The sequence below is a fragment of the Terrapene carolina genome, unplaced genomic scaffold (genome assembly GCF_002925995.2).
Source record: "Terrapene carolina triunguis isolate 2854851 unplaced genomic scaffold, T_m_triunguis-2.0 Scaffold193, whole genome shotgun sequence".
NCBI classification, from domain to species: Eukaryota; Metazoa; Chordata; order Testudines; family Emydidae; genus Terrapene; species Terrapene triunguis.
Window position 1 is genome coordinate 2,012,381 of NW_020664544.1, and position 20,439 is coordinate 2,032,819.

General features: G+C 57.1%; 1 protein-coding gene across 2 annotated transcripts in view; it reads left to right on the top strand.

Moving 5' to 3' along the window:
- The window catches only part of JUP (junction plakoglobin), a 51,193-nt gene extending 34,189 nt beyond the window's left edge, over positions 1-17,004 (top strand). For both annotated transcript variants that reach the window (XM_024193433.2, XM_024193434.3), the window contains exons 3-15: positions 148-404; positions 1,257-1,495; positions 2,303-2,504; positions 4,869-5,013; positions 6,314-6,417; positions 10,293-10,631; positions 11,255-11,410; positions 12,002-12,121; positions 12,386-12,536; positions 13,151-13,272; positions 14,173-14,212; positions 15,009-15,167; positions 16,139-17,004. In XM_024193433.2, the coding sequence (XP_024049201.1) occupies positions 148-404; positions 1,257-1,495; positions 2,303-2,504; positions 4,869-5,013; positions 6,314-6,417; positions 10,293-10,631; positions 11,255-11,410; positions 12,002-12,121; positions 12,386-12,536; positions 13,151-13,272; positions 14,173-14,212; positions 15,009-15,142 (2,009 nt within the window). In that variant the 3' untranslated portion in view covers positions 15,143-15,167; positions 16,139-17,004. The remainder of the gene's footprint in view (positions 1-147; positions 405-1,256; positions 1,496-2,302; positions 2,505-4,868; positions 5,014-6,313; positions 6,418-10,292; positions 10,632-11,254; positions 11,411-12,001; positions 12,122-12,385; positions 12,537-13,150; positions 13,273-14,172; positions 14,213-15,008; positions 15,168-16,138) is intronic.
- Positions 17,005-20,439: the final 3,435 nt, after the last annotated feature.

Here is a 20,439-nt window from a genome sequence, read left to right on the forward strand (position 1 = left end):
TGGCTCCTTGCGGGGCGTGCTGGGATGCTGACGTTACCGGTGTCCTTTTGTTAAGCTCCTGCTCAGCTAATAGAAATCTGGAGGCCTGGCAGTGAACTCTGCGGCGCTTGGGAGTTTAACATTCCCTCCCCCCTCTGCTCCCTGCAGCAGCAGACATGGAGTCTCAGCTGGCCATGACACGGGCCCAGCGTGTCCGGGCTGCCATGTACCCAGAGACCGTGGAGGACCGATCCCTGCTCATGACCACTCACATCGAGGGCCAGCAGACCAATGTGCAGAGGCTGGCCGAGCCCTCGCAGATGCTGAAATCTGCCATTGTGCATCTGATCAACTACCAGGACGATGCGGAGCTGGCCACCCGGGCCATCCCAGAGCTCACCAAGCTGCTGAATGACGAGGACCCGGTAAGGGAGCAAACTCTGCTCAATGCACGCTCTTGTCCGGGGCGTGCTCTGGGACTCAGGCTACAAGCCTCCTAGCTGCGTGCTTGCCTGGAAGCATAGCTCTGGTGGGGGAGGCTGCTGCAACGTGCCTGGGACCTCAGAGGAGATACAGCCAACGCTGACCAACGCCCCTCTCCTTTGTAAAGCACTGTGGTCACATGGCCCATCCCCCCTGCTGCAGCTAGGGGGGACCCGACCCAGGACAGCTGTGTCCCTTTACATCTGTACTCAGTGCTTCCCCTCCCCCTCCTGTCCTTTTACTACCTCGTGTGACCTTAGCGCTCCTGGCTTTGGCCAGATGGCCAGACAGGGCAGCCTGCACCCTAGTGCTGCATAGATTCCAAGGCCAGAAGGGACCGTTGTGACCTCCTATATGCGCAGGCCAGAGAGCTGCCCCAAAAGACCACCTAGAGCAGAGCTTTTAGAAAAACCTGACGCATTGCCCCTCTGGCTGCTTCTCCCTTCCCACCCCCTGCTGTGCCAGAGCGCCTGAGCCCTGGCCACCGCCTGCCCTGCTGCTGTGCGTTGTGGAACCGTTTTGTTAAATAGCTGCCCTCGCACAAGTCTCCCTTGTTCTTCTAGCTGTGCGGGCTCTCAGCCCCTTGAGCAGAGTCTTTCCCACCCCTCTGGCCCAGCAGATCAGTAAGGTACAGCGGATCCAGCTGCCCCACGTGCAGCGCTATCCACCTGAAAGGCAGGAAACCTCTTCTGGCTTCTTTAGTGGGAGACTCGGCTCCCTCGCTGCTCTGTAATCTCCTGGTTCATAGCGTTGGCTGGGACCCCTCTCCCATCTGCAGCCGTCTCTCTCCCCAGGTTGTGGTCAGCAAAGCGGCCATGATAGTGAACCAGCTGTCCAAGAAGGAGGCATCGCGCCGTGCCCTGATGCAGTCCCCACAGATTGTGGCAGCGGTGGTGCGTGCCATGCAGCACACCAGCGACTTGGACACGGCCCGCTGCACCACCAGCATCCTGCACAACCTCTCACACCACCGTGAGGGGCTCCTGGCCATCTTCAAATCTGGAGGCATCCCAGCTCTCGTGCGGATGCTCAGGTACCAGGTGGCAATGTGCGGGTGTATGGCGCTGAGCTGACAGGCTCTGGAGTGACTGCTAATGCTGCGCTCACCCAGAGTCTGTTCAGTGGGACAGCTGCTTGCTGTATAGTGTGGCTGGGAGGGAGCGGAGCCAGGGCAGGTGAGAGGCGTTGATAGCGCTCTGGTGTGGCCAGTCTACTGGCATTGCAAAGCTCCTTGTCTGACAACTGCTGCAGGCCTGGTCAGTAGGCTGCAGGCTTAGCCGAGCCCATTCCCTAGTCAGAGGCATCTTTGCTTTCTCGCTTGGAATCTCCTCTGCCGAGCTGGCTACGCAGTCTCCTGAGCTTATAGCGCTTTGCGAAATCCAGAGACTCCCTCCATCTGGCCACCCTGGCCATAGTGGGAATGCCACAGATGTCTGTTTTGGGCCCCCCTGGTGTTGCGCTCACCAGTGAGGTTTAAGCTGTGCTTGAGAAGTGACTGCTGGGCTAGCGAGGAGCGGAGCTAGGGACAGCACAGTGCTAGCTTCTGTTCCATGCTGATCCCAGAGGGGCTGAACTTTTCCAGCACCGCGCTTCGGTGGCCACTTGCCAGGGGGCCACGCCCAACTGGCATAAAATGGTGCTGCCTGCAGCAGCCCTTCCATTCCTAATATGGAGGTGCAGTCTGCCAGAACTACACCTCCCAGCATGCAGTGCCCGGTACCGCTCTGCGGCCTGCCTTCCCATGGGCTGTCCTCCCCGTAGCAAGCATGAAGGCGCCCACACATCGGCCTTCAGCCACCTGCTGCTGTGGCCTGATTCCCCGTCATGCTCTCGTCCCTAGCTCTCCGGTCGAGTCGGTCTTGTTCTACGCAATCACCACCCTGCACAACCTGCTGCTCTACCAGGAAGGCGCCAAGATGGCGGTGCGCCTGGCTGACGGCCTCCAGAAGATGGTTCCCCTGCTGAACAAGAACAACCCGAAATTCCTCGCCATCACCACTGACTGCCTTCAGCTCCTAGCCTACGGGAACCAGGAGAGCAAGGTGAGCCTGCTGCCAGCCCTGGCTCCTTCGTCGCCTTGTAGCATTTGTCCTGTGGCTGCTAGGATCCGGGAATAGGTGGGAAGTGGAGGCTGCTGTCAGTGGACAGCCTGGCCTGCATTGTCCGCTCGTCCATTAATTAGAACCAGCGAAACTACTGGGGTGAGAGTGAGCGTGGAAGGTTCGAACACTCCCTCTCTGCTCTTGCAGTGCCCACTAGCCTGGATACTTGGTACCGCAGCACTAAATGCCATGGTAGCTCAGCTCCAGCAGGTGAGCCGTTCTAGCCCAAACCCCTCAGCCCATCCTGCTCCCAACGGCAAGTTTAGCTCTCCTGCTGGACTTGTCTAGGCTGGAAGGACAGTACAGAAATGTATTTATAGCCTTAAAGAAAGACCCTCTTTTCCCTACTCCTGTGTGACAGTCGTCGTGTGTAAACCCTCCTGACAAAGGCTTGGCTGCCCGGAATAGCACAGAAACACAGCGGTCATTGCCAGCAGGTACTGCCTGCCGCGTGTGCAGCAGAAACTGGATCCCCGGTTACAGACGCCAGAGAAGTTACATTTCCACTGAATAGTAGCAAACCCTCTGGGCTGCTGCGTAGGCTGAGCCTACGCTACAGGCACTACAGCGGCGTAGCCATGTCTACACCGGGGGGGAGACCGAACTGCGGTGCGCAGGGGTGGAATTTCTCATACCACTGAGCGCCGTAGCTATGTTGACCCTACTGAGCCTAGACCAGGCTGAAGTCTTCATCCTTTTCAGGCTGGGTGGCTGTTCTGTGTGGGGCTCTTGGCGTTTGGGTGGGGAAGTTGCACTGAATTTGCTGCGCACAAAGTGCAGTGGGCCGTCTAGTCTAGTATCCTGTGACTTTAATCCTGAAAGTTTGAGTCAGATTTTAAGTTGCACAATGGACCTGCAGACTATCCTGGTGCCCTGGTTATAGAATCACAGAAATGGGGGGCTGGAAGGGACCTCGAAGTCAAGTCCAGCCCTCTGCACTAGGGCAGGACCACGTGAACCTAGACCATCCCTGACAGGTGTTCGTCCAACCTGTTCTTAAAAGGTTCCAGCGCTGGGGAATCCACAGACTCTCTGTGAAGCCTGTTCCAGAGTTTAGCTACCCTGAGAGTCAGAGACTTCTTCCTCGTATCTCACCGAGATCTCCCCTCCTGCAGACTAAGCCCATTACTGCTTCTCCTGTGGACATGAACAATTGATCCCCGTTGTCTTTATAACAGCCCTTAGTATGTCTGCAGACTGTTCTCAGGCCCCCCCCCAGTCGTCTTTTCTCAAGACTAAACATGCCCTTCGTAGTCTGGGTTTCCTAAACCTTTTAACCTTTTTTTGTTGCTCTGCTTTGGACTCTCTCCAATTTGTCCGCGTCTTTCCAAAGTGTGGCACCCAGGATTGCACACGACTCCAGCTGGGTCCTCACCAGTGCCGAGTAGAGCCTGACTGTTACCTCCCGGGTTTTACACACGACACCCCTGTTCATACACCCCAGAATGAGATTAGTCTCTTTCACAGCTTCATCACAGCGATGACTCCTATTCAGTTTGATCTGCTAGAACCCCCAGATCTTTCAGTAGAACTACCACCTAGCTGGTTAGTCCCCAGTTTGCAGTTGTGCATTTGATCCCCCCACACACCCACCCTCTAAGTGAAGTACTTTGCACTTGTCTTTGTTGAATTTCATCCTCTTGTTAATTTCAGACCAATTCCCTAATTTGTCAAGGTTGTTTTGAATTCTACTCCTGTCTTCCAAAGTGCTTACAACCTTTTCCCAGCTTGGTGTCACCTGCACGTTCCATAAGCATAGTCTCCGTGCTGTTATCCAAGTAATTAATGACCATCTGGACTAGCACTGGACCCAGGACTGACCCCTGTGGGACCCCACATCCTCCCAGTTTGACCGCGAACCATCGATAGCTACTCTGAGTCTGCTCTTTCAGCCAGTTGGGCGCCCACCTTTCAAGTAATTTTGTCTAGACCACATCTCCCTAGTTCGGTTATGAGACCCTCATGGGGGACTGTGTCAGAAGCTTTCCTAAAATCAAGATATTGCATCTTCTGCTTCCCCCCCCCCACCCCTAGGCCAGTAACCGTTATATTTTGGGGGGGGGGTAGTTTTGACATGTTTAGCACTTCCAGGGTGAAACCAAGCTGGGAGGCTCCCATTCACGCCGAGTTGGATCCAGTTGAGTCCCGAGAGCAGAGCAGATATTCCTGCTAATGCCGTAGCGCCCCGCTCAGTGGCTGGTGTGTAAATGTTCGGGATGAATCGGAGTTCTCGGGCAGCACCTGGCGTCTGCGGAGACCCCTTGTGGCCGCCCTCTGGAGGGCTCACGTGGCTTTCTCTTGCAGCTGATTATCTTGGCCAACGGGGGACCCCAAGCCCTGGTGCAGATCATGCGGAGCTACACTTACGAGAAGCTGCTCTGGACCACCAGCCGGGTGCTCAAGGTCCTGTCGGTGTGTCCCAGCAACAAGCCTGCCATTGTGGAGGCCGGTGAGTGAGCCCTGCGGGGGCGGGCCTGGGATGGAGGGGGCTGGTTCAGACTCAGCAGCTGGAGCAAACTGGCCTGTGGCCCTTTCCAGGCACCGCTGGACATCGCTCTCTTCCAAGGCACATGAACTAACGTGAGGTGCGGAACTGTGCCCTGTCTCAGCCTCTGGGCCAGCAGGAACCGGCAGCATCGGGCTCCTACTTTGATGTCCGTTCTGGCTTGAGAAGTCCCTGAGCTGCTCTGTAATGGAAATAAGCCGGTGCCTGGTACCGTGCTCCTATTCAGCAAGATGTGATGTGGATTTAATTTCCATTTGTCACGTCACTTTGCTTCCAGCTGTGCTGCCTGTTACTCTTAATGAGGCCTTCATCAGAGACCCTCTAAGATGACTGTGTTAATTGTAACATCCTAACACTTCCCCTTATTAAGGTTCCCAGCTCTCCCATCCCCTTCCATTGCAGTGAAGTTAAAAAGCACCTCTAGCAGCTCTCCCCAGACAGCACCTGTCCCCCACTGCTCACCCGTCCACCCCTGCAGCGTCCCCAAGCACTTGCTGTGTGGTTGGTCCCTCTAGGCTTCCGTATGACTGTCTAGAACTTAGTGTTCTAACGCCACCTGGTTACAGTCTCCTCTACTCCCACCAGGACGCTGCACCCACTTGTCACTCGCTCGAATGCCACGGAGTGACAGTCTGTCTTGGCACGTCCCTTGCCATGTTGGCTGGGTCTCTGCTCCCATGGCCTGTCACCTGTTTCCAGAGAGCTTGTATGGAGGAGAGGCATTTCCAGGAGGTCGTAGTGACTGGTTCCTCTGGGTGCACAGACGCCTCTGACGGGAGGTGGGCCTGTTAGCGCCTTTACTCGAGGTGGGGGCCCTTTATGGAAGCAGCCAGTGCAGTAGCGAAGCTACAGGGATGGGTTAATCTCTGATTAGTGCCTTGTGTCAGGGTTGCCTTCCCAGCCTTGCCACGAGTTGGGCACTCGTCCTCTTTGGCTTCTTATACAGGCCAGTGGAAACTTCTTGAGGACAGATGCTGTTGTTGTTTTTTTGCTTAGGCTTGTGCAGACACATGCTTCTGGGGGAGGGCGAGGGGGCAGAATTGCTCCCGGCCCTGCTGGCCAGCTGTGATGCTGCCTTTGACTCTACAGTACAAGGAGAGATGGTGGCCTCAGACTTAGTGTTGCAAAGGGCTGTCTGAAGAGCACAAACCCATGTGTAGCCTCTCTCTGAGAGCTGATGGTGCTGGGCAGCTCGGCTGTTGGGGCTAATTACAGCTGGGCTGGGCTCTGTTTCCTCCCTCAGGTGGCATGCAGGCTCTGGGGAAACATCTGACCAGCTCTAGCCCAAGGCTCGTACAGAACTGCCTGTGGACCTTGAGGAACCTCTCTGATGTGGCCACCAAGCAGGTGAGTGCACAGGAATCCAGCCGTTGTAGAAGCCTCAAATAAGCATTTCCAAGGCCTGTTCCTGAATAGACTGTAGAGCATTAATCACCTGTCCGGTGCTCTGTGGGGATACCTGATCTTAGCCTGTTCTGCACTGAGCCCAACATCCACAGTCCAGAGGGGATGTTCTTACCCAGCTTTGACTCCCAGGAGCAGCTCCCTTCACAATCCGGTTGCAATGGTATGCTTGCTATGGGGCCAGCGGGAAGTAATGGAAATCCTAGAAATGTGGGGCTGGAAGGGACTTCGAGAGATCCAAGTCCAGCCCCTGAGCTGGGGCAGGACCAAGTAACCCTAAACCCTCACTGACAGGTGTTTGTCCAACCTGCTCTTGAACTGCTCCAGTGACAGGGATTCCACAGCCGCCCATGGAACTGTGTCCCAGAGCTTAACTGCCCTGAGAGTTCTTCCTAATATCTAACCTAAATCTCTGGTGGTGCCAAGTGAGCCCATTACATGTCCTACTTCCAGCGGCCATGGAGAACAATTGATCCACGTCCTCTTTATACCAGCCCTTAATGTGTTCAAAGATTGTCAGGTCCCCCCCTCAGTCTCCTTTGCTCAAGACTAAACATGCCCAGATTTTTAACCTTTCCTCACAGGTCAGGTTTTCTGAACCTTTGATCATTTATTGTTCTCTCCTGGGCTGTCTCCAATTTGTCCGCAGCTTTCCTAAAGCGCGGTGCCCAGAACTGCACACAGGACTCCAGCCGAGCCCTCACCAGCGCAGAGTAGAGTGAGACAGTTACCTCCCGTGTCTAACATAGAACACTCCCGTTCCTACACCCCGGAATGAGCTCAGCCTTTTTCGCAGCTGCATCACGTTGACTCAGATTCAATAGGTGACCCGCTAGATCCTTTTCAGCGTTAATTCTGCCTAGATGGTTATTCCCCAGTTTGTAGCTGTGCATTTGATTTGTTTCCTTGCCAGCTGAAGTACTTCGCACTTGTCTTTATTGAATTTCATCTTGTGGATTTCCGACTAATTCTCTAATTTGTCCATTTGTTTTGAATTCTAATCCTGTCCTCCAAAGTGCTTGTGACTCACCCAGCTGGGTGTCATCTGCAAATCTTAGAATCAGACTCTCCACTCCATTCTCCAAGTCATTAATGAACATATTGAATGGTACTGGACCTAGACCTGAGCCCCGCAGCGCCCCACTAGAGACGCCCTGCCACTTTGGCAGTGAGCCATTGATCGCTACTCGCTGAGAACAGTCTTTCAACCAGCTGGGCACCCACCTTTATAGTAATTTTATCTAGACCCCAGTTCTTTAGTTGGCTTATGGGACTCTTATGCGGGACTGTCACAAGCCTTGCTAAAATCAAGGTACTGCTTCCCCCATCCACTGGGCCAGTTACCCTGCCAAATGCTGGCTTCCTAGTGCTCCGGGTCTCCCAACGGCTCTTGGGGGCAGTCCCATGGGGATGGCAGTCTGTGCGCTCCCTGCCCGTGTCTGACTTGCACTCCATCTCCAGGACCCAGTGGGGAGAAGGCGAACTCTTTCCCCTGCCACAAGCCTGTGAGAACATGCTTCTGCGGGCTGCCAGCCCACGCACCGCACCCACTGGGGTGGGGCTAGGAGCCAGGCCAAGGCATAAGCTGTTGTCAGCACCCTTGGAAAGGTGTCTCCGGTGTTCCTCTGCTGCAGAACCGGTCCTGGGGCTTGCTTCTGACTTCCCAGGGCTGGTGCCAGACTGTTCTGACACCCATTGTTCATCAGGCTGATCGTTTCCGTGGAAGGAGAGTGGGAGCAAGGCTGGGGAGGGCGGGGTGGAGTCCGGACGAGGAAGACGCCCCTGAAGTTTCCCCAAGCTGCTTGCTTTGACACCCGGGGTTCCACTGACAGTCATTCCTCCCTCCCCTGCACCCCCCGCCTTTCCACTGCTTCCTGATGTGTTCCCCACATGGTGCTTGGCTTGCCCCTCTTCATGGATTAGGGTCTGATGCAGCGTGGAAAGTATTTGGGATCGTTTTTGGAAGGCATGTAACTCAGTCTCCAGTGAGATTAACAAATGAAACATTTGGTGGTCAGGCTCTGCCGAATAGCAAACAGGGGAATGCAGCTTTGCCTGCTGACTTAACTCCTTCACGTCCTCTGTCTAACCAGGACCCCCCACCCCCATCCCTACCCTCATCTCCCACTGTCCTTCTGGCTATTCTTAAATCCCTCAGTCCTGCCACTAGTGACCCTCACGATCACCCAAAGTGCGCGTGCTGGCTTGCCATGCTGCTCTGAACAGCTGGGGATTGTATCACTTGCATGTTTCCGGCAGGGGAAACCTGGCGAAGATACTAAACTCCTAAGTAAAGCTGCACATGTCTGGCACATCTGTCGCTCACGCTGTCCAAACAGTGCAGAGAGCTAGCTATGGTTACAGGAGTCGAGAGGCCTTGGACTTTTGTTCTAAGAAAACATTGCCGCGAGCAAGACTCTTACTGCATCGAGATGCCCTGCTTGAGTTGGAACAATAGTTGGCCTTTGGCATGGGGAAGGGTTGTGAATTGTGCCTGTTCTCAGGCCTGCTGGAGTCTGCCAAGCTGTAGACCCAAATAGCACAGCCTTGGGGCCCCAGAGGGAGCCTGGTTCCCAGGGGAAGGACAGCATCTGGGTGGTACCTTGTAATCTTCACTCGGAGGCGTTAAATGGGCAGATCTCCAGTGTGAGCAGATAAAAACACCCCAGCTTCCTACTGCATGCTCCAAGCAGGGTTTGAGGGAGAGCAAAGAGGTGAGGGGATAGTTTGCAGCTCTATAATTCTCCCTTGTGAGGGCCCTCCAGGAAACGTTCCCACCTGCCGAGGTGTCGCTGGCTGCCTGATGTTCCAGCCGATCTCTGCCCTCTACAAATCTAATCTCCCTGGCACGGGGGTGGGGTGAACAGGCTTGGTTGGTGTTCAGAGGAATGCGAGTCTTTCACAATCTGCCCTTCATCTGTACAATGCTCTGCATTGTCTTTACCAGGGGGCTACACGTCCTTCGAGGCTGTGTCCTGATGGGGTGCAACTGGGGTTCTGAATCCCTGACCCCGAAATCATCGTTCCTCTAGCTCGCTTGGGGGTGGGGACCGGAGCTCGCCGGGCCCTCTGCAATGACGCCCGTGTGGTCGTCTCCAATGAATCTGTCCAATGCATCCTGTGCCTAGGCTCCTCCCCTGTCAGCATGCTCTGACAGCAACACTTGCTAACTTCACCTTCCTTCTCCCCTCTCCCGCTGCAGCCTGGCACAGTCTGGCTAGGTGCCCTAATGCCAGAGCTGGCATCTCCCTGAAACCAGTTTGCCAGGCTTTGGGCTAGCTAAGCATTCTCCTGGCACGTAGAGACGGATGTCTCCAAAGCATTGGGCTGGTGACTCCTAGGCCTACTGGCCTTCATGAGCCAGGGCCGTTGCCAGCCAGGACTGCTGGGAGCTGGCATGCGGGCTCCTGTGCAGCTAGAGTGTAGTGTCTGGTGAATGCAGTGACAGCCGGCCAATCCGAGCAGAGATGGCTTTCCCAGCTCCCCGTGGCCTGAAGCGGCCCCTTAGGCAGAGAGTTGTGTTTTTGGAGGTGTTGGCAGAGGATTCATTGCACGGAGGAGCCTGCTTTGACGTGAGATGGCTCAGGAGCAGCTCTGCTTCCACCTTATAAAGCAGTGGGGCAGGAGGGAGCAGAGCTCTGGGAAAGGGCCTGGGGCTATTTACGATGCAGCGTGTGGCTGCTGCAGAGCTGAGCCCCACGAGGAGGGGACAGGCCGGGCCTAGTCCATTGGCTTGTCCGTGCTGCGGTTGGTGGTCTCCGGCTGAAGAGGACAGTGTGACGTCTTACCTCTGCTCTCACCTACTCACTGTTCTGTAGGAGGGGCTAGATGGTGTTCTCAAGATCCTGGTCAACCAGCTGAGCTCGGACGACGTGAACGTGCTGACCTGCGCCACCGGCACCCTCTCCAACCTGACCTGCAACAACAGCAAAAACAAGACCCTGGTCACGCAGTCCAACGGGGTGGAAGCCCTGATCCACACCATCCTGAGGGCGGGCGACAAGGAGGACATCACCGAGCCGGCTGTCTGCGCCCTGCGGCACCTCACCAGCCGGCACCCGGAGGCAGAGATGGCCCAGAACTCGGTGCGGCTCAATTACGGCATCCCGGCCATCGTCAAGCTCCTCAACCAGCCCAACCAGTGGCCGCTGGTCAAGGTAAAACTGCAGGAGGGACTGTGGGGCGTCCTGGGGGGTGGGGGGGACGCTGGGGCTCAGCGGAGCTCTGCCTGATGCCCAGCGAGCCACGCTAACGTCCCCCACTGAGCTCCCTGCGGAGAAGAGGGCACTGGTTTGAGCCACAGTTACCCATTGTTCACCCCACGGGGGCTCGGCAGTCGAGCTCTGGCTCCCTGTCTGCCCCCAATCATGTTCTGCAGGCGGTAAGAGGACGGGGCTGGTGCTGGTCTCTTCTTGAATCAATATTTGTCCTGCTGCTCCCGGCAGCAGGGAAGTAGGTGGATCCCTTTATGGAAATGCTGCAGGCTGACTAGAGGCTTAAAAGCCACCACCTGCTGTGTGAGCTGTGGGGGCGAAGGAAGGTGGCTTCTCGCTGTAGGCGCTGGCAGGTAGCGACTGGTGAGCTGGGGTGGCTGGCTCTGAACCCCCTGCCGAGTGCGTACAGAGCTGGTGCGGCATAGGCTCTGCAGCCGGACTCCTGCCGGGGGCACGGGAGGTTAAAACGCGAACAGTCCCGCTCCTGGCACATCAAGTTCCTGAGCGCCTACAGCTGCTGCCTCAGCCATTGCCCTGTCTGATGGCCTCTTCCTCCTCTCTTCCAGGCCACTATCGGTCTGATCCGCAACCTGGCCCTGTGCCCGGCGAACCATGCCCCGCTGCAGGAGGCTGCCGTGATCCCTCGCCTGGTCCAGCTGCTGGTGAAGGCTCACCAAGACGCCCAGCGCCATGTGGCAGCTGGCACGCAGCAGCCGTACACAGTGAGTACAGATGCGGGAGGGGCCAATGGCCGAGCTGGGGAACGCCTGCCCGGTGGGGCCTTTCCCTGTGTCCCAGGGCACCCAGTGCACTGAGCGTTGCTCAGTTGGCTTATTCTGGAGCATGAAGCCTCCACTCGGCCCCTGGAATCCCCCTGGGTGCTGCTGGGCGTGTGGGTAAGGCTGCTGTAACCGGGCCGTAGTCCTGGACATGCAGCGCTGCAGCAGCTGCTCCTGCCCCCTGGGGACTGCGCCTGGCAGCAGCAGCGGCCGTGTATGCGCCAGAATGGCCAGGGGTGCAGTTGGCTCGCAGGAAGACATGGCTGGATGCTCTGCACAGTGCACCGGGCATGCCAGGGCCTGGCCCTCCCCTCCATCCCATACAAGGACTGGTCTCTAAGCAGAGGCCACTTGGTGTTCAGAGCGCCCCCTGGAGGCTGTAACTACTGTCAGCTGTGATGAACCATTGCAGGCAGGTGGGGGGCGGGGGAACTGTGCTCTGTCCCCCTCTCTGGCCATGTACCATGCCCGTCCTGTGGGGCTGTGCGTTCCACACCTGTCGCCCCTTGGCGCTGATCACTGCTCCCTTTGCAGGATGGAGTGAAGATGGAGGAGATAGTGGAGGGGTGCACAGGAGCCCTGCATATTCTGGCCCGGGACCCAATGAACCGCATGGAGATCTTCCGACTCAACACGATTCCTCTCTTTGTGCAGGTTGGGCTTCGGGTTGCAGCACAAGGCAAAGGTGGGGGTGGGGTGCTTTCGGGAGGCCCGGGTGGCTTGTGGTGGTCCAGGTGGCTCTGAGCCCCTGTGTGTCCGATTGGCATGTGCAGGAATTGCCAGCTGCCTCCGGGGCTGGGTGAAGGGAGCCGGAGAAGTGGCTCTTGAACAGCCCTGCTGTGGCAGAGCTCGCGGTGCCAGGAGTGGAGAGGCGGCTGCAGCTCCCACCACCTCACGCTGCTTTTCCTCCCCCGACAGCTGCTCTACTCCCCGGTGGAGAACATCCAGCGGGTGGCAGCCGGAGTGCTGTGCGAGCTGGCCCAGGACAAGGAAGCTGCTGACACGATTGATGCCGAGGGGGCCTCTGCTCCGCTGATGGAGCTGCTGCATTCCAGGAACGAAGGCACAGGTGAGCCGAGCCAGCTGGAGCCACGCGCTCGGAGCTGGGACTCCTAGCAGGGCTCGCACCGAGCTGCTTAGATGGCGCGTTCAGCAGTCCCTGGTTCTGTCCCGTTCTCATTCGGCTGCCTCGGGGCCGCCACCATCTGGAGAGCGGGTGCTGTAGCATGCCATCTCCCGGAGCCAGGCCCCCTAGCCAGCTGACGGGTCCCACTGTCTCCTACACTCTGCACCCCCTCTGTGGCCCTCTCTGCCATGCACAGGGCTGCTAGGCCAGAAAACTCTCTTAGAGGAAGTGCCGTCGTCGTCGTCTCCCCGTCCCTCTCCACGGACGTTCCTTCTCACGCTAGGCTCCAGCCCGAGGGTTTGGGGGAGAGCGCACGGGCCCTGCTCCATGAAACGGTGCTGCGGCACCGGGGACGCTGGGGCTTGGAGGCTTTTGGGAATGTGATGGCAGAGCTGCTGTGACAGTCCAGTGGCAACGGGAAACGTAATTACATGCAGAGCCGCCCACTGAAGTGGAAATCCTTCAACCATCTGCCCCGAGAGAAGCGCGGCTCCCTCTGCCATTTGCTGGCATTTAGAGGTTTCCTCTTCCAACGTTCCCCCCTCTCTCTGCTCCAGCCACCTACGCTGCAGCCGTGCTGTTCCGCATCTCTGAGGACAAAAACCCCGACTACAGGAAACGCGTCTCCGTCGAGCTCACCAACTCCCTCTTCAAACACGACCCTGCTGCCTGGGAAGCAGTGAGTGCCTGCCTGTTTTGGGGGGGGGGGGGGGGGGGGGGGCTGCTTTTTCTTCTCGAACCGTTCGGGGCCAGCTCATGGTCCTGTTAGCGACGCAGGAGCTCTCCCCTCCCCCGGAGAGGAGCCCTATCGTCTCCCGTGAGATTGTTCTCGCACCGCCCTGCCCACGAATGGGGTTTGTACCCAGGGCATCTGGGAGGCCGCTTGGCTCCGCGGGTTCCTCCGTGGCTCAGGGAACGGCCCCTCCCCAGGGGATTCTAGAGGCTCCTTGGTTAAATGCGTCTGTAGTGGAACTTGGGCTGGGAAGAACATGAGCCACATCTTCCATGTAGCCCTGAGTGTGTGACCGTCCGCAACGGGAAGGGTGGGGGCAGGGCAGCAGCCCATAGGGTGCCTGTTTCTAGGTGGGAGGGGTTAGTAAACGGAGGGTGTAATGCTTGTACTGGGGGACTCGGGGCTGGAACATCTAAGCTCCATTTAGAAACTGGTCCAACATGCTACAGCCACAACCCTTGAGTCTCCCTGCACTGGGGCTGGTGGGCAAAGGGGCACCGTGGCAGCTGGGCTCCCTGTTGGCACAGAATCCTGGCCACAAGTGGCCTCCTGGGGCTATCAGCCCGTGAGCTGGGCAGATAGCGATGCTCCTGCAGCCTCCCCAGGTAGCGCGAGGCCCCACCCCCATGCCCCAGGAGCTGTGATTCCTCCAATAAAACCGCTCCGCACTGGCACCACCCCAGAGACTGCAGGGACCCAGCACCATAGGGTCATGTTACTCTCCTCCCAAAAGCCATTGCTGCCGGGAAGAGCTAATTCCCAGCACGTACGTGCGTGCCCCAAGCACCATGCGAAGGCTGACCCCGATCTGCGCCCTCGTGTTACCTGTGTGTCTCTCCTCCCTAGGCGCAGAGCATGATCCCAATCAACGAGCCATACCCAGAGGGTAAGTGCTGGGCATGTGCTTAGTGCAGCATGCCAAGCTCGGCAGGGCCGGTGTGTCCTGCCGGGGAACCAAACGGTGCCTCTGAGCTGGGGGCCCTGCTGGGCCACTCGGCCGGAAGCACCCGGCAGGCGGCTGCAGCCTTCTGCCTCCGCTCCTCAGCGTGGCATTGCTTGGGCCGGCAGCAGAGCCGCGAGGGCTCCGTGCACGTCTGGCCGGCCAAGTTCTAGTGTCCGGGCCCAGGAGAACTGAACACTGGGCTACGAACAAACGCAGGCCCCAGGTGACTGGCGGCGTGGTGCTGCCATGCTCCGTACGTTGAGCCGAACTTCTCTGCCCCCTCCTGGGAGCCGCAGCCTCACTCGAACTGGAAGTGGGATGGCTCAGCAAACTCGAGTCCTGTCAGCGTCCGCTCCCCTCTGGAACGTCGCGCTGCTGCCTGTAGGCGAAGCGTGTGGCTGGGAGCTTTACTGTCCCCGTGCCAAGGCCAGCTGGGGCTTTTATTCCTCCTGCGTCAGGGCACGGGCCAGCCTCCAACAGGGTCAGGAAGAAACTTTCCCTGGGGCTGGTTATTCCATATCTGGCCATGTTGAGGTCTCCTGCAGTATTTGGTGCTGGCGCCTGTCAGGCCTTGGGCTCGATGGATCCCGGCTCTGACGCAGCCTAGGTGGCTGGGAGGGCGGCTGTAATGCTTGGATAGGAGCTGGGATGTCCCCACCTGAGCACGGAGCCGGTGCTAATTCTCTGCTCAGTGGCTGGCGTGCAGGCTAACGGCTGCCCTCTCCCCTCTGCTGGCTAGATATGGATGCTGGTTATCGTCTGTATTCGGGTGACGACCCCTTGGACATGAACATGGATATGGACGGAGACTATCCCATGGACGCCTACAGCGATGGCGTCCGAGGACACTACCCCGAACACATGCTCGCCTAACCCGCTCCTCAGGCACTGCACAAGGGTAGGGCCACCGCTGCCTTGCCTGGCGGGGAGCCCAGCTGGGAGGGGAGGAGGGACTGCCTCAACCTGGGCAGTGGTGAGGGAATTGTCCTGCTCCTGTCTGATGGCCGTGCCGAGCTGTGGCTGGATAGCCTGGTGTCTGGTGCACAGCTTTGGGACTGCCAGGGCTTCCATGAGCACATCTACTCTGCCAGCGTGTCCTTCCCCACCTCTGGGCTCCTGGGCATCAGTTCGAGGGACCCAGGCACTTTCTCACTTCTAGGCAAGAGCCCAAGAACTAGGGCCAGGCAGGGGGCTTGGCGGGTCAGCGGTCCCCAAGCAATGAAGAGAGCGCCTAGCGGAGTCTAGGGTGAGACTCCCGGGGATGGGACGCTCCCCGGACCCATGAGAGCTACAGGCTTGGTCGAGCTGCAGTCCACACACCAGTGGCTGGCCGGGATGAAGGCAGGAGGAGGGTTAAGAGCTGAGGTGCATGACTGCTGCCATCCTGCAGACCAGCATTTCCACTGTTCCTGGCTGCTTGGGGGCTCTGGGGAAATCATCCCCTTCTGCCCCCTAGTGCTAGCTCCAGGCAGTCCCATGGTACCGAGAGCTGTGCACCCCCCAGAGAAGGTCTCCATGCCCTCCCAGCCCCTTCCCCACAAGTCAGGCCGTGGGTAGCTGGGTTAGTTTCCTCTCGTCCATTGTTACAAGGGAACGATGGCATGGGAACGATGGCATGGGAACCATTGTCCAGCTGCCTGCAAATAGGGCCAACCCATGGCCTAGCTCCCTGCTCTACCGTGAGACAAGGCAGAATAACTAGGGGTGGAGCAGATCTGTGGGCTAAGCCACACGTCCCCTTCCGCCTGGGCCAGGCTAGCCCCAGAGAACCAAGTGCCTGAGGTTCCCCTAGTCCTCGAAACGATCCCACACTCTGATAGACCTGCTGTTCCCCTGTCTGACACAGTCCTTCCTCCTGGTCTGCTGCAGGTGTATTCTCCGGCCAGAAGAGGGTGGCTCCAGAGCTGAGCGCTTGCAAGAGGGACTTGGGAGACAGAAGTGCCTGAGACAAACTTTTCCATTCCCACCAGAGGCTTTATTTTTAGATTTGTTTTATTATTTCTTTTTTGCTGTGGGTCTGTGAAAAAGGCCCTTTCCTCCTGAGATTGCTTCAAACTCCCTCCAGCCAAGCCAGGATACTGTTTCTGAAGCTTTAAAACACGCGACTCCCGCGTCATTATCAAACTCCATTGGCATAACAGTAATAGTCTTTTCTATAAATATATATTTCTTTTATTTTTTAATATGGTGCAAATGGCTTTTGCCATCTGATTTTAAGTTCGTGCTTTTTAACTTTCCACTTCCTGTTCTGTGTTTAGCGTTTAACAAAAATAATCTGACATTTTAAAATGAGCCTTTTGCTTTCTACAAACTTTAAATTAAAAATGGCAAATCCAGTGAGTTTGCAGAAAACAAGGGGTGCTGTGTTTTCCCGGGATCTTTGTTCTACCCAAGGGATGTGTCAACGGCTTTATTCCTTCCGATCAGACGTGGGTGAGCAGAATTTCAGTGTAACTGTCCTTACGATAGAGGAGTGACTCTAACCACTAGGAACTGTGTCTTTGTATCAGTCTACTATTGCACAATTTAACCTGTCTCCTTTCTGGTGAGTGGTGTTTCCTTCCCCTCTTCCCTTCTCTTCATGCATTTTTAAAGCGACTCTAGATCTGATGGCTTACTGCTTCCGTTGGAAAGGGATGGATGTTCTTGGAATGTGGTTCAGGAACTGAGGATTTTATTATTTCTGTAAGTTTTTTGTATAGACCAAAGCAAAGAATAAAACACCCTAACCCCATGCTGCAGTGAGCTGGTTCTTCTACTTGCGTCAGCTCCTGGGCCATTGGCATTTGTTTGGTAACGGGTGCCACCTGGAACTGGGGTACCACTGAGTCCCCCTGACCCACCAGCCTGGGCTCCCTTCTACACTGTACTGCTATTGACAAGCCCTCCAGGCTTCAGCCTGCACTTTCACCAGTGTACATACAGGTAGGGACACGCCCAGCTGCAGTACGTGCAGGCAGGCTCTTTAACCAGCCCGTGCTTGGGAAGGCTTTAGTTAGGGCACCTCCCAGTTCCTAAGGCACGCACCCCCCCCTCCCCCCCGGAGTATAAACCCAAAATTATGCCATCTTGCGCTGCACAGGGAACTGTACAGCGTAAGCGCATAAAATTCACCCCCTCCCTCAGTGTGGAGAGGAATATGCAACAGCTTTCTCCCCCTGAGTTATGAGTCCCACACACTGGTTTTAGATCAAGCAAAAACAAGTTTAACTACAAAAGATAGATTTTAAGTGATAGCAAACAGATCAAAGCAGGTTAGATTGGATATGAAGAGCAGATCCTCACGGTAAGTGATGACGCAAGCAGGCTGCTGATTGATTCTTAAGGGGCAAGCTGCACTTGCTTACAGCTTGGAATCCCCAGGTGTTCCATTCACAGGCTAGAAATCCCTTTAGCCTGGGTCCAGCACTTCCCCTGGTTCAGTCTTTGTTCCTCGGGTGTTTCCAGGAGTCGTCTTGTGGGGGGAGTCAGTGAAGAACCATGATGATGTCACTCCCCTGCCTTAAATCGCTTTTGCATATGGCAGGAACCCTTTGTTTCAAAGCTTGGGTCCCAGGCCAGTCAGTGGGGAAAAATACTGACCTCCCAAGATGGAGTCCGGCACCAGGTGACCTGGTCACATGTCCCTGTAGTGTGTCACCTCTGGAAGGCTTCCCAGGTGGGAGATGAGCTCCTAAGGCCTATTGTTTCTTCCTAATGGCTCGTTAACCTGAATGGGCCCTTCCCAGCCAGCTACACTGATAGCCTTTTGCCTGGTGGGCGTGGCCCAGGAATGGATATGTGTGAAATCAATCTAGTCAAGATTCATAACGGGGTACAAAAATGATACCTGCATACAAATAGGATGATCCTATTCAGCAAATTGTAACCTTTCCAGTGACCTCTCATGCCTTATCTTGCATAAAATGCATCATAATTATGCCATCCTCCTGTCGTATCGCTGTGAAGAGTGTGGGGTGCAGCGTCACAATGGGATGTTGCGGGAGGTTTAAAATAAAACTCCACCCAGTGGGTGGGGAAGAGTCTGTCCTCATTGTGAGCGTGGCAGTCTGCAGTGTGCGCGGTCGCTTGCTGTGCTTGGCCCGCACTGCCCCCTCCCTCCCAGCACTCAGTCATTAGCCTGCTGACTGTCACGAGCTCCTCTTCCACTTCTTAAGAAGTTAGGAGGTAAAAGTCCCATAATGCAGATGTTTGTTCATTAGGCAGCATTGCCGGTGTCTCATCTCCGCTGCCTCTGTGATGAGCGCTGGGGGATAAACATGCTTGTTGCCAGCGCCAGCTCCCGTGATTGATAGGACTGAGGTGGGATGGAGCCACAATAGTCTGGGTTAAAAAAGCCGATTCACTCCAGTCTAACCTAGCCGCCGTGTTCTGTGGGACAGAGAGCGAGAGGAAATGTTCCCCCTGAAACGCCAATGGATAGCTGCTGCCTGAGGCTGCCCGGGGAAGGTGCGCCCGGGCAGCCGGAGGACGGAAACCAGCTATTTGCAGAGTTACCAACAAACGGAGCTGCTGCCTGGCTGCTCGCAGGCTCGGCGTTGACATCCTCAGCTGGATCACAGCGCAGGGAGTTGGCACCAGGTGGTGATGGGGTGAGGGGCTTTAGAGCCAAGCCTCCAGATGTAGGAGAGGGCTTCCCTTCCCAACCCCCCTTCGGGACGTGGTCAGCTTGAAGGCTACGATTTCCAGCAAGTCCAAAGTATTGGACTCTCCCGGAGTCGCCCTGCTAACCACTAACCACCACTGCCTCCATTGCTGAGCTGGGGCTGCGTCTCCACGGACCACTCCGGCAGTTCCCCATCGCCACCAGTGCCAGGGAAGAGTGGGAGACCTCTGGGCAGCGCAGCAGAGGAGGCCTGGCACTGCTGAGTGGCCCTTGGGAGCTTGGCCTTTCCTGGTTAATGGGAAAAGGCGAGATGGAGGTCAGAGCCTGGAAGAGGCAGTAGCAGCCAGATGACCTCAGCAGCCAAGGTGAACCTGTCAGGCCGAGCACTTCCCGCCCTCCAGTCCTCGTGGTGGGGGCCCCCACAATCCCTGCCTTGCCCCTGCTACCTGAACTGTTGTAGGCAAGGGGGGTGATGCCAGGGTCTCTCCCTGTAAGCCAAGCCAGGGCAGATCTGCCCTCAGCTCTGCAGTGTGCTCGGGATGGGCGGGGATGGGGGAAGGGATGAGGGCACTGTCATGTCGGGGCGTTCGTGGCACAGGGGAAGAGCAAAGCCCCTGCTTCCTCGTGCTGGCCACGGTCTCTTGGCCGTGCCCTCCTGTGTTCGGTAAACTGAGTGATGTGGAACATGGGTACGCTGAATACGTGGGTTTATTCTCCTCTGGCCTGAGCCCCACCGCCTGTCTCCTGGGGTAAGTCCTGCCTGGGCCCCAGCAAGGGAAGGTCAATGAGCAATATGCGCTCCCAGCTTCGCCTCCTTCTCTTCCCCTTTGCTAAGACCTGCTCTATTGCCAGACCCTGGCCGTGCCGGGAGGGCAGGGAGGCTGTGGCAGCTCGGCACGGTCGCCGACGTTGTGCGTGGGGGGGGGGGGGGGGGGCCGCAGGCAAAGACTCAATGGCCCATGCCCTGGGTTTGGGGGGAATAGGCAGTTGATAAGGAGCCCATTCTTTCATGGCTCCCTCTTGTCCTTCTCTTCCCTCCCCTCCATGCTGGTCCCAGCCCCGGCTGTGCTGTAGCAAAGCCCATTTCACGCAGCCCCCAGTGAGACGCTAATCAGCGGGGTCCGTCTGCCACCAGTGCTCAGCGCCGCGGGCTGCCAGCCGCGATCAAAGGCAGCGGGGAGGGAAGTAGCAGCCGTTCCTGTCTTGCTCTCGACATCAAACCCTGGCTCCAGCTCGGTGCTTTCTGCCGCCCAGACTCCTGTATTCTGCCTGGGCCAGGAACGAAGCGGGTGCGAGAGGATGAAACGGCCCAAGGGGAGGGAGCTTGTGGGTAGCCGAGGGGCTGCTGGGCTGGGTTCTACACGCAGCTCAGGGAGCATGTGTCCCCTGGGGTGTAGGCAGGAGCGTGGGTCCCATTACCACTGCCTGACACCAGCCACGTCTCTTAACCTGTCTGCTGTCCCTCCCCACACTGGCTCTGGGCCTGAGGCCATCCCAGCACTCGTCACGGCCTGGGGGTCCCCCCATGCGCCTTAGCTGTACCCCTCCTAGCTCACAGCATCCA